This window comes from Alligator mississippiensis, chromosome 1 (assembly GCF_030867095.1).
Source record: "Alligator mississippiensis isolate rAllMis1 chromosome 1, rAllMis1, whole genome shotgun sequence".
In the NCBI taxonomy this organism is placed as follows: domain Eukaryota; kingdom Metazoa; phylum Chordata; order Crocodylia; family Alligatoridae; genus Alligator; species Alligator mississippiensis.
This window is the reverse complement of record NC_081824.1, coordinates 28429916-28445669: the sequence shown is the minus strand read 5'-3', so window position 1 is coordinate 28445669 and position 15754 is coordinate 28429916. Positions and strand designations below refer to the sequence as shown.

At 39.6% G+C, this 15754-nt stretch overlaps 1 protein-coding gene across 2 annotated transcripts in view; it reads left to right on the top strand.

The window, feature by feature from the left end:
- LPIN1 (lipin 1) overlaps positions 1 to 15754 on the top strand; it is a 72252-nt gene that overhangs the window by 20575 nt on the left and 35923 nt on the right. The window contains exons 3-8 of one of the 2 annotated variants that reach the window (XM_006258873.4): positions 565 to 660; positions 3037 to 3371; positions 5082 to 5201; positions 6288 to 6395; positions 12498 to 12627; positions 15088 to 15400. In XM_006258873.4, the coding sequence (XP_006258935.1) occupies positions 565 to 660; positions 3037 to 3371; positions 5082 to 5201; positions 6288 to 6395; positions 12498 to 12627; positions 15088 to 15400 (1102 nt within the window). The remainder of the gene's footprint in view (positions 1 to 564; positions 661 to 3036; positions 3372 to 5081; positions 5202 to 6287; positions 6396 to 12497; positions 12628 to 15087; positions 15401 to 15754) is intronic. The other variant, XM_014597322.3, reaches the window with a different exon arrangement.

Genomic DNA, 15754 nt, shown 5'->3' with positions numbered 1-15754 from the left:
ATTTACGGTCATCATAATCTAAAAAATTATATAGCATTAATAGGATGGGTGGCAAAATAGAAGTAAAGAGACTGAAGAATCTGGGGCTGTTTAAAAGGGGATAAATAATAGGATATGATTGAGACATATAAAATACTCAAGTTTCCTTTTCGTCCTTTTTTATACTATAAAAATGGGAACAGCTGGTGAATCTGAAAGCATTTAGAGATCATGAAGGGACAGAATTACCCAGTGGAAATTTCTGTCAGTGAGATCAAGAGCTTAAGAGTACTGGAAAGAAATTAGACTGTTATGTGGATAATGATACATCTACAGTTACATAAGAAACAGAACTTTTTATCATTATGAAACCTCATGAATCAGGATGCAAGCCAGCCTTGACTACTATAGTTTAGGAAGACACTTTCCCAACAAGCATTTATTTTTCATTATTGGGTTTCATTCATGTTCTCTGAAGCGTCTGTCTAACTTCAAACACAAAATATGGGGCAAAATGGACTTGATATGAGAATTCCCACATATTGCAAATTGTTTGATTTTAATGCAAAATATATTTTTCCCAAGGTTGACATAGAAATTAATGGAGAATCTGTAGATTTGCACATGAAACTAGGGGACAATGGAGAAGCATTTTTCGTACAGGAAACAGATAATGATCAGGTAATGTCCAATAATAATTTTTATTTATTTATCAGAGTTCTAGTGCGCATCCTACCATGGCAAATTTGAGTACTTTGTTGATAAGATATACTTGAATTTGACTACTTGAGTACTTGAATTTGAGTACTTTGTTGATAAGATATACTTTTTATCCAGCTTGTACCTATGATAGTTGCTGGGGATTTATCTCATGTAGGAATTTGGTGTTGGATTGAATAGCCATTTCCAGACTGAAATTGGATATCTTTGCAAGACTGATTAAAAATGACAATAATCATTGATCAAAGATAAACTGAGGCCCAAGTACGTTTCATTATGTTTGTGCATTTGTGTGTATGAAAGTAAGCGTGCATTTTAGCATGCTCCAAGTATGCTTTCACAATGCCCAGGGACACGCTTGCAAAACAGTGATTTACTTATGTCCGGAACTTATGTTGCCCAAATCTCTTATTTGTATATGTCCACTGAATGTTTCAGAAATGCAAACGTGCACATGCTCTTTTAGTAGGGTTGGAGTGTTGTTGTAGTTGTGGTGGTCTAGGAAAAGTCTGGAAGCAAAGCTTTTTTGTGATTTTTTTTATTGGACCAACTGTATGCAATTGGGCTTAAATTGGCTGTGCTCTTTTAAACAGTTGGGCTTAAGGAGCTTGTGCCATTAAATGAATGATTCTGCAACTATCAGCCACACCATTTTTGAACAAGGACTGTGGTGCAAATATTTGTGTGGTTAAGATCTTGATGATGTATATAAGGCACAAACTAATTTTGCCTACCCTATCCACCATGTAATGACTGGGAAATCTTTTAAGGTTATTCTCTGTGAAAATATGCTCCAGTTTCTTGTTTGTCCAGAATGAAACAAATGAATGAAACAAACACGGTTAACACTGTGTGAATGAAAAAAACTCAGTTAACACTGTGCACTTAGCTTCATTTGAACATTGCACACATACAATTTTACTTCCTAAACTTTTAAATTTAAATATGTTAACTAAGCAAGACCTGGAGGCATGCTTCCTAAACAAAAAGTTTTGAAGACAGTTTTAATTTCTTGGAAATCTTCACATTGTTTGATACAAGTGAAACTCATTGCTGGTGTACAGGTGCTGACTTCCCATTTCTTTCTGAGACCAGTGTGAGCTGCACACAGATCATGGGAGCACGATTAGGCAGTAAAGTTGTTGACTTAGGAAAGAGATGTTTCCATCACTAAAGTTTGCTCTTCAGGTATTAAGGGGCCGCTGAGCTCCCATTGAATTTGAGCCCATTGAATTTTATGTATGAAGTCACATAATTTATGTTTTGGCTGTTGAATCTTAAGAGCAAGAACCTAAACTGTGCTATGAAGCAGAGTCCCGAGTGACCATGGAAGAGGAAAACACCATGTTTCTCTGTACAGCAAGGAATTTGCAAAGCCTTCTTGGGCCCTGTCTGCCTCATTTGGCCCTAAAGGTTGACTGGAGCTTATTGTGCTACAAGGAAAGATAGGTCCCTTTGTTCATGGATAAAAGTGGTAGTAAACATTCCTGACCTCTAGGGAAAGACTGTGGAGGGCAGTAGTTGATTCTCAACTAGGATGTTGTGAGTTCCTTAAGAAAATGCCATTGGGTGCTGCACTGTAAGTTGTACAGAAGGAAAAAAGAGCAACATATGATTCACAGGATAGACCCAGACATTTTCATAATGTCAAAAGCATGTGGGTTTTCTAAGTTATTTCAACAGAAGAATTACTTAATTGTTTATCCTTAGTCAAGAAATGAGTGAAAGCTAAGAGCTTGAATTTTCTGACAGGTGCCTTGAGTCTAAAAAGGTTGAGAACCATTGGTGTAAGGAAACTTCCCATGCCCCTCTTTGCATCCAGGCAAGAACATAGTACAGCATAGCCCACTTTATTCATTCTAATATGTTAATATTTGACATAGATCTGAGTCATATGTTTTGATTGTGTATCCAGAACACACATCAGGATGTTGGGACCTGAGATAGTGGTCTTAGCTTATTAGAAAATAAGGACTGAGCTGTGAACATGAGTTGAACTTTCCTAGTGCAGGGTATTTGACTGAGGATCTGTTTATGACTTATCTCTAATATCAACTGAATACAGACTAGAATAGTTGACTGGCCAGCATTAGCCATCTGGAAGATACCCTGAGTACAGTGCTGTCCCTTGTTTTTTTTAAGAACTGGCATTCTGAAGCTGTTTTCTGCTGCCCTGGATCCTATGGAACCTATATGCAGAAAGGTTATTTTGTGCCCTGGTTACTTTTTAATCACTTAGGTTATTAGACAAATGATCAGTGAGTAATCAGATGCTAGAACTGTATTTATGAATGCCTGGAGTAATAATATGCCACATATTTTGATATCTTTCTTCAGGAGGTAATTCCTCACCACCTTTCCACATCCCCCATTCTATCAGAGGGAGTTGCTCTAATGGAATCACAGCGGAAGAGGAACTCAATAGACTGGGTCAGGAGCTTGGACAGTAGTGGATCCTCACAAGCACAAACTCAAGTACATGTTTCTCAGCCTGCTATAGAAACCTCTTCAGTTTGTGGCTCCGTGAAGAAAAGAAGAAAAAAGAGGAGAAAATCTACCCATAAAATAGACAGCTTGAAAAGAGAAGACAATGGAGACACTTCAGAAGATGAAGACATGTTTCCTATAGAGATTAGTTCAGATGAAGAGAATGACCTATTGGACAACAGCAGGTATCCTCCTTTAATAGCAGACCTAATGCCAAATTGTAGGGCTTGGTGTTTCTGTTGTGAATTTCAGAGAGGACTTTCATTTATATTTTTGGTGAAAGTTTTCTTCTAAATTAACAACCAAACCTTTCAGACTAGTTGTGAAATCCCAAAGAATTCTGAATTGAAACCAACAAAGAGAGACTCCCTTTGCTGTGATTATAATGCACTGGCAATTTATAACTATAAATAGGAATCTAATAAAAACAATGGACCAGACCCTTACATAGTGTAAAATGGCATTCCTCCATTGACTTCAGTGGAGCTATGCTTATTTGCCTTGCCAGGGAATTTATCTTAGGCCCTCTCTACACATGAAGGTAAAGGTGCAGTTGGATCTAAAGCATGACCCACACAGTTGTGCCTCCTGCTAAGCCACACGTGCACAGCAGGAGGTGCGATTGTGGGATCATGCATTAGATCCAATTGCACCTTATTGCTGGTGTAGGGGGAGCCCAGTTCTGGGCTTCCCCTGAATCAGCAAGAAGCAGACACACACAGCTGGGAGTCCCCTTTGCTGAGGGGGCTCCTAGCTAAAGAGGCCATGTACAGCCAGGACTGAGAGAACCACAGTGGATGGGGTTCTGGGTCCCAGTTGTGTCTCATGTCTGTGTGAGGCTCAGCCAGGATCCAGAACCCCGTCAGCCGCAGGACCAAAAGCCTCACGTAGGCCTGGGGGTTTCACGTACCCCTGGGCCTGGCAATCACAGCTGCCATGATACCCAGAGCTTGGGAGCTGCACCTTGTAGTTGGGAGCCCTGTCAGGTGATGGAGCTTCCAGCTGCAGGGGAAACCCTGCTACACATATTTATTAAAGCTCAATAACAACCAGCTATAAAGTTAGTACACATTTTTGAGGTCTACCTTTATAGGTTGTTGGAGCTTTGTATCATGTGATAGCTACTTTGCATGTGTATCTGGTCTCAAGTAATTGTGCAATTAACCAGTTAATTGTACAATACCTGTAATGTGTAGAGGGGGCCTCATATTTTATACAATGGCTAAACAATTGTGATGATTAGTTCAAAATAGCAACTCATTTTTGGTGCGATCATTCTGGAAATCCCAGTTTTGTATTACAAGAGACCCACCTGCTACTTTCTTCTATATTTCTATCTTCACTTCTGACTTTAGGCTCCCTCCACCAAAACATATGGGTCATTTATACACATGCTCTAGGAAGCGGGAGTGCTAATTAAAAGTCCAGAGTATCATGTATATCAGTGTCTCTGCACTGAAAAATGGTGGTGAGGGCACTTTAACTAACAATTGTGGAACAAGCTTTTGTTAAAGTGTCCTGCCACCATTTCACGCTGATAAACATGATGCTGGAGTCTGCTGGAGTTTGTTAATTACCACGATTAATTACCACGATTTGCAGCCTCGATGCATGTGTATAGGTGCCCATGGGTGAGGGACAGTTGGCCCTGAGAAAACATCTTGCCCTAGAAAGTTTATCCAATGAGAAAGAATAACAGAAACAGCACCACAAACTTTTAACAATAATCTTTAATCATCTGGAGACCACAACAAGGGAGTCAGATAGTGGTTCTTACACCATTTGGTTTGTACCCCACCTTGAGTGGCTTTTTGCTATAATGTGTATGTGGTAGTGTCAAATATTACCTAGAATATGAAATATTATTTTTAACCTCCACATTTTTTTACCCTTAGGAAGTCAGTTCCTGATGTGTGTGTTGACGAAATATCAGAGAAGAATACTTCTGCGCTCAATACCCTTTCTCAGTCTGCACCATATCCCCATTCAGATGGGGAATGGTCACCCCTTCAAAGGTACAGTATGAAGCAGTAGAGTCTGAGCCTGTAGATTTCTTAAACAGGCTCCCCTTCCCTAAAGAGTCTTATATTTGAGTTTTATCTGCTGCCTTCCCAAGCTTTTTTGTAGCAAAACATTGTTGCTGTCAATAATAAGAGGATGTCTTCTGTAGTCCAGTTCAGACAGCATGCAGTGACGTTAAGGAAAATTTCCCCTTACTTCTAGTCTGCAGATGTGGATTATAATTATATTTTTCTCTGCTGTTCTGAACCCTGGTATATTTATTTTACTGGCCTGGACACATATCCGCTGTAGTTCTCTGAAGTTGGAATCATGCTCCTGTAAACCAAAAAATCAGTTATCCAAAAATAACATACATTGTAGCCCTTATTCATATGTTTAGACTCCCTGATGGTTGGGCCCATTCATAATGACCATATAGTGTTGTAAAGATACTATGGAAGTCACTTATCCAGAAACTATGGAACGATTGTAATGAATTTTGTCATAAGCCTGGGTTTTTTTGTACTTTGAGCATGATCGATCTGTGAACTTGCAAGAACGGATCATAGTATGTAAAAGTAAGATTTTGGAAAATAAGTTTCTCATGTTTGTTTCCAAAATCTATTTCTTTAGCTATGAAGGTAGATATAATATGAAATATTAATTATATGTAACAAATACATACACAATATTGTCTCTGTCTTTTTCCTTAGGTAATTCATATGTATATGTCAGAGTCAAAGCATGTTACCTTAGACTGCATTTCTTGCTTCTTGGATTACACCTTGCCTCCCCCTAGGCCCTCCCACCCCCACATACCTTGTTCAGTGTCAGTTCTGCCCACTTTCTGTACGAGATCTCATAGTGAGTGTCTCTCTTGAGCAGAGGTTTGTGCAGAGATTTTTGTGGTGTTTTGGACTGTATGCTACTTTTGCTTATTGTCTGCAGTGTACAAATTTTGGAAACTCAAGGTGTATATTCCCATTATGGAATGGCTACTGAACACCCAAAGAGGTTGTGTTAAAATCACGTTGATTATGAATAATGACACTCCATTTTTCTTTTTTTTCCTTTTTTTTTAAACACATTGCGCTGTCCAGTCAGCCTATAGAATGCACAGGGCCATCCTCTCATCTCACAGTTCCAGCAGATGGAGGCCTATCTAGTTCTTGTCCTCATCAATCTTCTCGCTTTCCTGCGACAGACAGGTAGAGCAGTTATTCTCCCCTCCCTCCCCTTTGGAGCTGTGATTAATCCTTTAACACATTAACAGTACATGAACCTTGCTGAATTTAACAAAGCTTCTTACTACTAACCTAGCCATTTGGGAGGAAAAATGCTAGTTACTTCCTAACCATCTCCCACGTGGGGTCTGTTGGGAAGTTCATTGTCCAGAGAAATCCTGCACTGAACTGTGATATGATCAACAGTAAAACCTGAATTAAAACTGAAAAAGAAAGCATCCAGGGACATAATTATCAAGATTACTGGGAGGTATAAAGTTAAGTATTTTCATAGCAATTAATAGAGACATTTTATCGTTTAATTTATTTTAAATGGCATTTCCATGCCACAGAAAATAGGAAATCTTCCTCCAAAATTTGCTTTCCTCAAGTGTACTACAGTATTTGTACATGAATACCTGAAAAAATCCCCATGAGTTAGCACTTAATCACACAAGAGAAGGAGGAAACAAAACCAAATCCATGGTGAGAACGGAGTAGTGAGGAAAAGGAAGGTTTTTTTCCCCTCTTGTTTTCCTGCTGTCTTTCACTAGGTTGATGATGGAAGCTTTTACTGAGATGGACTTAGCAGGGAGAACGTTTGGTTAAGACACTAATCTAAGATTTAGGAGACCTGTGTTTAAGCCTCTGCTCCCCTACACTTTTTCTCTGTGACAAGAGGCACATCATTTCCTGCCTCCATTTCCTATTCCCACAGTGGGGTGTTGTGAGGATAAACAGATGTAAGTCATGAGGTGCTCAGATACTCAGGTGAAGGTGCCATATAAGTGCCTAAGATAGGCTGCATTTCTCTTCTTTCCAACTGCCCTTTCTCGTACTTTGGGGTCAGGAGACTGTTTTCATGATTTCTTTCTTGGACCCCTGGCTGACGTTTATTGTTGGCTCAGGCTCTCTCTATATTTGTTAGGAAGCACTGTGGTCATCAGTGTCCTTCTTTCGCTTGATGCTGTAAAACTGTCAGTTCCTCAGTTCTGTAGTAGTGCTGTGCAAAGCTTCACCAGCTGTTTCATTTTGACTTTGTTCCAACTTGTTTCAAGCTGGGAACAGCCTGGCTGGGGGAGGCGCTTCCCCCAGCCAGGTTCAGTTCCCCAGCGCTGAGTCCCAGGCAGCAGGAGCAGGGACCTGTGATCCTGCAGGCAGATCAGGGGTCCACTTGTACCCCTGGGAGGGCTGTGGGGGCTCTGCCGGACTCCTCCTGGGGGTGCAGGACCCCTGATCTGCCTGCCGGATTACAGGACGCTGCTCCTGCTCCCTGGCTCCTGCTTGTCAGCAGCCTGAGGTGCAGTTTCCTAGAAACCCCTGCACCAGTCTCACTTAAACTTGGCAAGCTTCATACCCCCTAAAGGGGCTATGATCCCTGCAAGTTTCATCAGAATCAGGCAAGAAATGACAAAGTTATAGGCTGTTTCGTGCTTCCCCATTATAGCCTATGGGTAAAACATTGAAACAGCATCGAAACCGCGAAACCATTTTGACAAAACGGAACAGAACACCGCTTTCAAAATGAAACAAAACTTGAAACGAAGCGCTGTTCCGTCGAAACAGAAGTCAAAGCAGAACGCTGCTGCTTTGCAAAGCCCTATTCTGTAGTATATCATTAATATGACATCAGAGCTGCATCTGTTGACCATTGTAACTGAACTAAGGTTTCCATTCCTTCTTGGGCAGCACAGATGAACTTCTTGTGCTTCATTTGTTGTTATCCGTAATGACATACTGAATTCAACAGAATTTCACAAGTCTCCTTGAGGACCTAATTTGAGAATAGACAGGCTGCACAGAGGTAATAGGGCCTGGTTCAGCCTCTACCAACTTTACCACTGCTGTGGATGTGTGAAAACGAAAGCTTGAATTTCCGCTCTCAGGCTGGGTTTGCAGCACTGGTGGTGTTAATGCTTAGAAATAAACCCAAACTACATGGAATTTAACAGATGGTAATAAAATTGGAAGATCCCCAGTGCTATGTTTCCAGAATCTTTTTTCCAAGCACAGCCTTGGTGTAAATGATCATAAGTGCCTTAAATGATACCCTCAGTATCTTCACACAATCAACCCATTGTTTTCTAGTAAAGGAATGCCTATTTCCTAAAGAAAATAAGAGTTTTGTTAAACATTTGGACAGGCGGTTGGTGTGCCGTGGTTCCTACTTATTCTTGTCTATACAACTGTCTTACTGTGCCTCTGTGATCTCTGTCTCTCTGCTATATCCACTTTTGTCTCATTTTAAGTTTAGTCTGTAAGCTCTTTAGAACAGGACTCCATTTTTAATATAGTTTTGTGGGAACCAGTGCTCCGTGCACCATCACAATACAGGTAACAAATGACGGTCATCACTCCTGTTGGTATTACTGAACCATTTCCCACTGCTTTTACGCAGTCTGACCTGTGGATGCACATCACTGTGCAGTGATGAAGAAAGCATTACTTTGCCCATGTCAGCCCTAGATTCCATAATATGGAATTTTATAGCTGAACAGAGTGCTGTTTTTTTTGCAGAATTATAGTTTTAGGTCCCAGTAGATGTCAGTAGTATTTTCTGAACTTTTCCTTTCTGCCTTCCCCAGCTCTCCCCCACCTCCCCTGACCTTAATATGTTACCTGAAGAGCACTATCAGATCCTACCAGGCCCAGGAGCAAGAAAATAGAAATAAGAAATGAATCATGTGTGACAGGATACAAACATTAGCTTTTCAGCCTTACATAGTTTTGGTCCCGAATGAACCAAATTCAGCCCTAGTGCAAGCCATTAGCCAAGATTTGATTTGTTCTAGTGTTGTTTTTAAAAAAAATCTTGGGAGGAGACCTTTTTAAACTGATTTTAGAATCTGCAGCATTAAGTGAACAGTATTTTAAAAGTCACAGCATGAAGCAAAGAGAAAGTGTATGACACCAGGGTAAAGGGAGAAGTCTATATACATGAACTCAGTAGTCAGAACTAATTTCTTTATTAGTAAACCTTAGAGGTCTTGGTAACTTGTGAGAAAAGCTGTTTAATGTTACAAGAAAACATGGTATTAAAGGAAAAGGAAGTTACTGAGTGTGCTGTGGTAAACAGGGAAAGGAAGGAAGGATTTCCACATCATAGAAGAGAGCATTTACATTTCTGCTTTTTTCCTTTACTACTAATGGGCGATTACTGTCCATTGCAGAGTGTTCTCTCTTCACCTGGGTAACCCTGATGGGCCAGACAAGTCAAATACAGGCTAGAGAAGGAGGAAATGCTTTCCAAGCAGATCAGTGACCGGATCCCAAGGAGGCAGTGCATTTTCATTACTGGTCTGGGTTCCTTTTTTAGGGTTTCAGTCACATAAAATCAGTATTTTATATATTCCAAAAGGATGGTTTGTACAACAGAGCTATGATAGCCATTGGCTCCCCAGTGCAAATGGAATCATGGTGATTCTGGTGTGTTTTAGAGAGGAAGAAAGCCAGAGATGTTTCTCTAAGGGACAGACCTCCTCAAAAGGTTAAGGATGCCAATGCCAGTTTGCTATTTGTGGATGGTATGGAAAATTACCCTGGTTCTTCCATAATGTTTCAACTGATCTAAGTAGAATGCTTTTCAAATAATGCCATATTTAGCCTTTGCCTTTCTCATGCATGTTTACATTTCTGATTTGATTTTGCAGTTCTGAAATTAAGTGGACATTCCAATTATAATTATTACATTGTTTTTAAAGGTACATTAGTATTTTTTGTATCCTAATCCCAAGGAGAAATACATGGGAAAGTTTTGTGGAATATGAACTGCCATTGCCTTCTAAACTCTTAAACTTTATTATATCTTCACTGCATTTAAGCAAAGCCAAATAGCTATGAAAGTAAACACTGAGGAAGCATGAATTTCCATTGTGTTTGTGTGAAAAATCACACACTTAATTTTGGGAAATGGGTGGGTTAGTAGGAATACAGGGTTCAAGTTTTAGCTATTGCCTTACTGCATTACCTGGGACAAATGATATGGGCTAGGTCTCATCATTTAGATGACTGGTGCACCAGGGGTAGCCCAAAACAGATACAAATTTCTATACTTGCCTTTACGTGCGTGTGTGCCAGGTTGTCCAGAAATCTTCCTTACTGCAGTGCATCAGTGGCAAGAGTACTTGTCTCTACTTTGAGGGGAATTGTGTGAAGGGAACTGGTGAACTGTCAGCTCTTGAATGATTATAATATCCATCATCACTGCAAAGTGGATGGGTTCCAGACCAAGTTAAAACAGGGCCCAGGTTCTAACATATTCTCCAGCTGGATAAGAAAGCATGGGCTATCTAAATCTCTAAACCTCATTGTGTACCTCTAAACATCGTTCAGAGATATTCTGTATAGATTGGTTTAGTACTAGTGCCCAGGTCAACGCTCTGCTTAACTGTGGGATGAAGACATAATTATAGAACCATAGTTTGGAGTGTATTAGTGTGTCTGAAGGTGCATAGATATGCCTGGTGGAATTTACTAAAAGTTCCTGGCTTCTTCATTCACATATATTTCAATGGGGGCTAGGTGTCTAGGTGCTTTTGAAAACTAAGCAAGGAACTTTTCATGTTTTGGTGCCTAAATACCTTTAAAAATCTGTTCCTTTATCTCGTCACCTGTAAAATTATGACAACATAAAGATTGTTTGTAAATCCCTAGGAAAAGGTTTTTTTTCCTAGAGATGACTCTTGCATATTTATTAGGTGGCTACTTACTTGTACTTAGACTTGATTATGACTCATTCAGACTGAAGTAAGAAGTGACTTTTTAACAGAAAGTATAATCTATCATTGGAGCAATTTACCTGGATTCTCTGTTGCTTTAAATCATAATTGGATAAATATCCCTGAGATGCTACATTTTACCCAGCGATAGGGAGTCACTGGAGGAATTACTGGATGAAATCCTATGGCATGCGTTATATTGATGGTCAAACTAGATAGTAAAAGGGTTTCTACCAGTCTTAAAATCTATGAATCATAAATGATTGGTGGCTGACCCGACCATTCATATTCATTGTCTTTAATACACTAAAGAAGATGATGTCACAAACTAGCAATTGACTAATTTAATTATTAAAAACATTTGACATAAGTTGTTTGACAGCTGATTGACCAGTTTTCCAGTAGGAAAGATGAAAGGTCAAATTCTGGACATATAGGGTACTTATGCACGTGCTCGGATGCATTCCAATTAGAGCACATTGGAGCAGACTCGTCTGCTGGCGTGTTCTAATTAGAATGCTTCAGCAGGCTGCAGCATCATGTGTATTCCATGTCCCACACTTCAAAATGGTGGCGGGGGCACTTTTAACTAAATTTCGTAGAATGAACTTTAGTTAAAGCGCCCCCGCCTCCATTTTGAAACACGAACCATTGAATACATGTGACACTATGGGGTTTTAATTAGAGCCTCTCTTCCAGAGCTTCCCCTAATTAATGTGCCCTCACCTCAACAACCCAGAGCATGTGTATAGATACCCACAGTTCCAATGGCATCACCGATAGCCTTCAAATGCACATAAGGGAAAAATGTAAGCCTTAAGAATGGGTAACAAAGTAAAAATGGAAATAGTACAGTAGATCAACTGTATTCTTAAGAGGGCCTACTGCTTCGAAGGATGCAGCTTCATGATCCTGTTGAATTGCCTCTGTATTCTACCTCCACATTGATAGTACTGGCATCCATAAGCCTTTCATTATTTATTTCTGTGGTAACCATCACTATTTCTTCCATTCAGTTATATGAATGGAACCCTGTCCTTGAACTAGTCCATAATGTTACTCCTGCTACCCCCTCCAGAAGATCTGCTTATACTAAGTTGTATACAAAAACAATGCTTCCTGTTACTAATGATTATTTAGACAATTAATATAATAAATATATATTTTATAAATAGTTTACCACTTTCCCTCTATACTTGATTTCCTGATAATTTCCTTAGTTATTGTATTTTGGGGTAAGCAGCTGTTCTGAAAGTGCTTGGCACATTGTGGTTGCCTTTATAATAGAAATACGTGTGTTGCATAATCTAGCTGCTTTTTACTCATCTTTTTGTAATAAGCACTTTTAAAATTGTTTTTCCCCTATCAGCCCCTCAGGTTCACGGCCTCCCACTCCTAAAAGTGATTCAGAATTAATCAGTAAAACTTTGGACCGGGGAGCACAGAAGAATAACCCACAAATGCATTGGGCCTGGGGAGAACTACCTCAAGCCGCAAAGGTATCAGATGTAAATCTTGTTCAGTCCTGCTACTATCTTCAAGGCTTTAACAGGGCCTGTACAGTCACATTATTTCAGACAGATGACATATGTGCATAGTTTTACATTTTATATAGGAATATCAGTGTCAAGTTTCAGAGCTGATTTATGCTGAACTGTGAAAGTGAAGAACAATACATTATTTGTTGCAATGGAGGAGAGAGAATTTGAGATGGATTCAAACTGGGTGGGTGGCATGGTTATATAGCTTTAGAAGCTTCCTTTGGATTGAGGGGGCAGTGGAGGTTTTGGAATGAATGCCAAAAAAGCACCAACTGAGTGGAGAAATGTTCAAGGCCTGAACAAGAGTTTTAACTGTTGGGTCAGACAGAAAGGGTCAGATTTCTAAAATACCGTAGAGGAAGAAGTGATAAGATATGAGTATAAATGAGATGGGTATAGAGAAAGAAAGGAAAGTGTTGAAGGTGTCATAGGATGTTCTATCTAGAACTTCAGGCTTTGGCCTACTTCTGTAGGAGGAAGGCATTGTGTGAAAAACACAGTAGTATAGAATTAAATGTCCTTGTTTTTATTCATATATTTATCACTAATTGGAATACAGTAGAATGCTAAACAGCTTCTCTGATCAGGACAACCCTTGAGCCGTTATGAGATGGGGTAGTAACTGTGTTACGTAATTGTTGAATCTGCATGTCCACATAGTGTCGCAAAAGCCATTACAACTTTAACCTGGTTTCATTCAGAGTTAAATTTACAGAGATTTAGCTCATTAGATATGTACAGGGGTATGCAGAGGTAATATTTAACAGCATAAATAGATGGTGTCTGGCAACTCCTCTTACATTTTGGAAGCAGCTAAAAGTTAGTTCCGTCTATAGCCATGTTTAGGGTCAGGAAGGAATTTTACCCCATGATCAAATTGGTACCAACTCTGGGGGTTTTTGCCTTCCTCTGTAGCAGGGAGCGTGTGGCCCTCTATCTGGGATCTCTTGAAAATATATTAACAACTTTTTACAGAAGCAGGATATTAGCTTGCCATGGTCCTCCTGCTTTACCTCTGGCAGGTTAGGATGTTATGCCTTGTCAGGGTTGACTGTAGTTTTATTAAGAGGTTAGGTTATGGATTTGGATAGGAGGAGTTGGACAGTGGTGGTCCTACCTCAGGCAGGGTTTGGACTAAATGACCTATGGAGTTCTGTCTCAGCCCTACTTCTCCATAATTCTCTATGATTCTATGGCCAGAGGTTTCATATTAAATGATTTTATTAACAGATGACCAGATAAGGGAATTCAGAAAGCTTTTACATTTTTTTTTTCTCAGAAGCACTCATCTTCACCAAACAGCAACAGGTTTCCTGATAAGGGAGGAACAAGGACTCTTTGAAGAGCTTTATGGGAATTGATTGGAGTGCTGTTGTTCAGGGTTCATCTACATATAAAATGACTGGCCAGTATTTCAGAAAAGTGACTAGTGATTTTAGGAGCTCTGATTTTTGGATGCCAGACTGCAGAAATCTTTACAGGGCTTTTCAGAAATTGCTGACCAACCATTTTTTCAATATTGGATTCTTTCACAGTGTTAAGATGAACACTTGAGGTCATTAGTTAATTCTGAAAATCTTGGCTCCATCTGTAATTCTGCATTGCAGATTTTTTTTTTCCTTTTAAGTAATTGAAACCAGCACATACAATTGCATTGTGTCTTGTGATTGTCCTGTGGATACATGATACAGGGTGACATTTTTAAAGATCTAGATACTTGAAGGTGTTTGTGGGAGGTCCTTAATACCTTAATCATTCTGGATCTAAATGTTTGAGGAACCTACAACCCAGTAAAAGTCAATGGGACTTAGATTCTTAAGTCATTAATAGAGTTTAGAAAATATAATCTGTGCAACCAACTAAGAGGCATGTTTGCTACTGATTTATTAATCTTCAGAACACAGCTGCTCATTCTATGTGACATACTCAAGTTGTATAACAGTGGGCAAATGCAGAAACTCAATATTTGGCACTCAGGTCAGATGAAGATACATGCCTACTTGGTGCATATGCGAATCAATGACCTGATACCATACCAAGCCAGCTTTGCTATGTGTGAATAATACCAAAGCCAAGCCACACTAAACTGGTAAACTTCAGGCAGAAACTCCACCAAGACAACAAAGAAAGCTTCTTTCGTTGTATTAGAAAGTTAATACAAAATGTTCTGAGTGTGTTTTAGTTAACAGAGGTTTTCATCTATAACTGGCTTTCTTGAGAACTCTTCCTGCAAATTATCGGCGTTAAGAAACTTATTCAGCTTCAAAGTATAGCTTGGTATTCTTACCTCCCACTGAACTCAAAATCAAATATGGCATTGTAAAACAGCTTTGTGTAGCATCCTGAGAACTTTGTGTTGCCTTTTCCTCAGGTGCCTCTTGATCTTCATCTGTTTCCTTTCTTTCCCCCCCCCTGTAGTCCACTTCACTCAAGGCTAAAGAAGCTGGTGTGATGAATGTAAATCCTTCTGAAAGCACTCACTTTCGGGTCATACAAAGTGCTCCTGCAGAAGAGTTTGGCAGTGTATCTCTTTCACCTGCTCTTGGACAGGCAGATACTGCAGCTCCTGATGAAACCGAGCCCCAGCCAGAACCAGCTGAGATAAATCAACCAGAGCCTGAGTCTGCAGGAGCAGTTGCAGCACCTCTGCCTGCGAATGAAGACATAAAACAAGCTGCATCTTGCTTAGCTCAGCCAGTTAGCAAAACAGATTCACCCTTCAAAAAGAAAGGTAGAGCATTTGCTTCTACAGTGTATGTCCATGATTTTGCTTGTAGATCCCAGTATGATAAGATATTCTGTACTCAACCACACTAATCTAGAACATTCAGAACTAATAAAATCATTTTAGGTTATGCTGAAAATACATAAGCATTTTACATCATCAACAGCTAAATGTAGGTTAGTTGTGCATGCTCTTTAATAATAAAGGTATGGAATGAGGATTTTATCCCTTGGGTTTTTCTGACATTTAGTAGATCAAAGCACAGGAAAAAGGCTACAAAACTTGTACTGAACTCTTCCCTGGCAGAAAATCCAGGTATTGCAGAAGTTTATGGTACAAGCATGCTATGGGTTAGTGTTT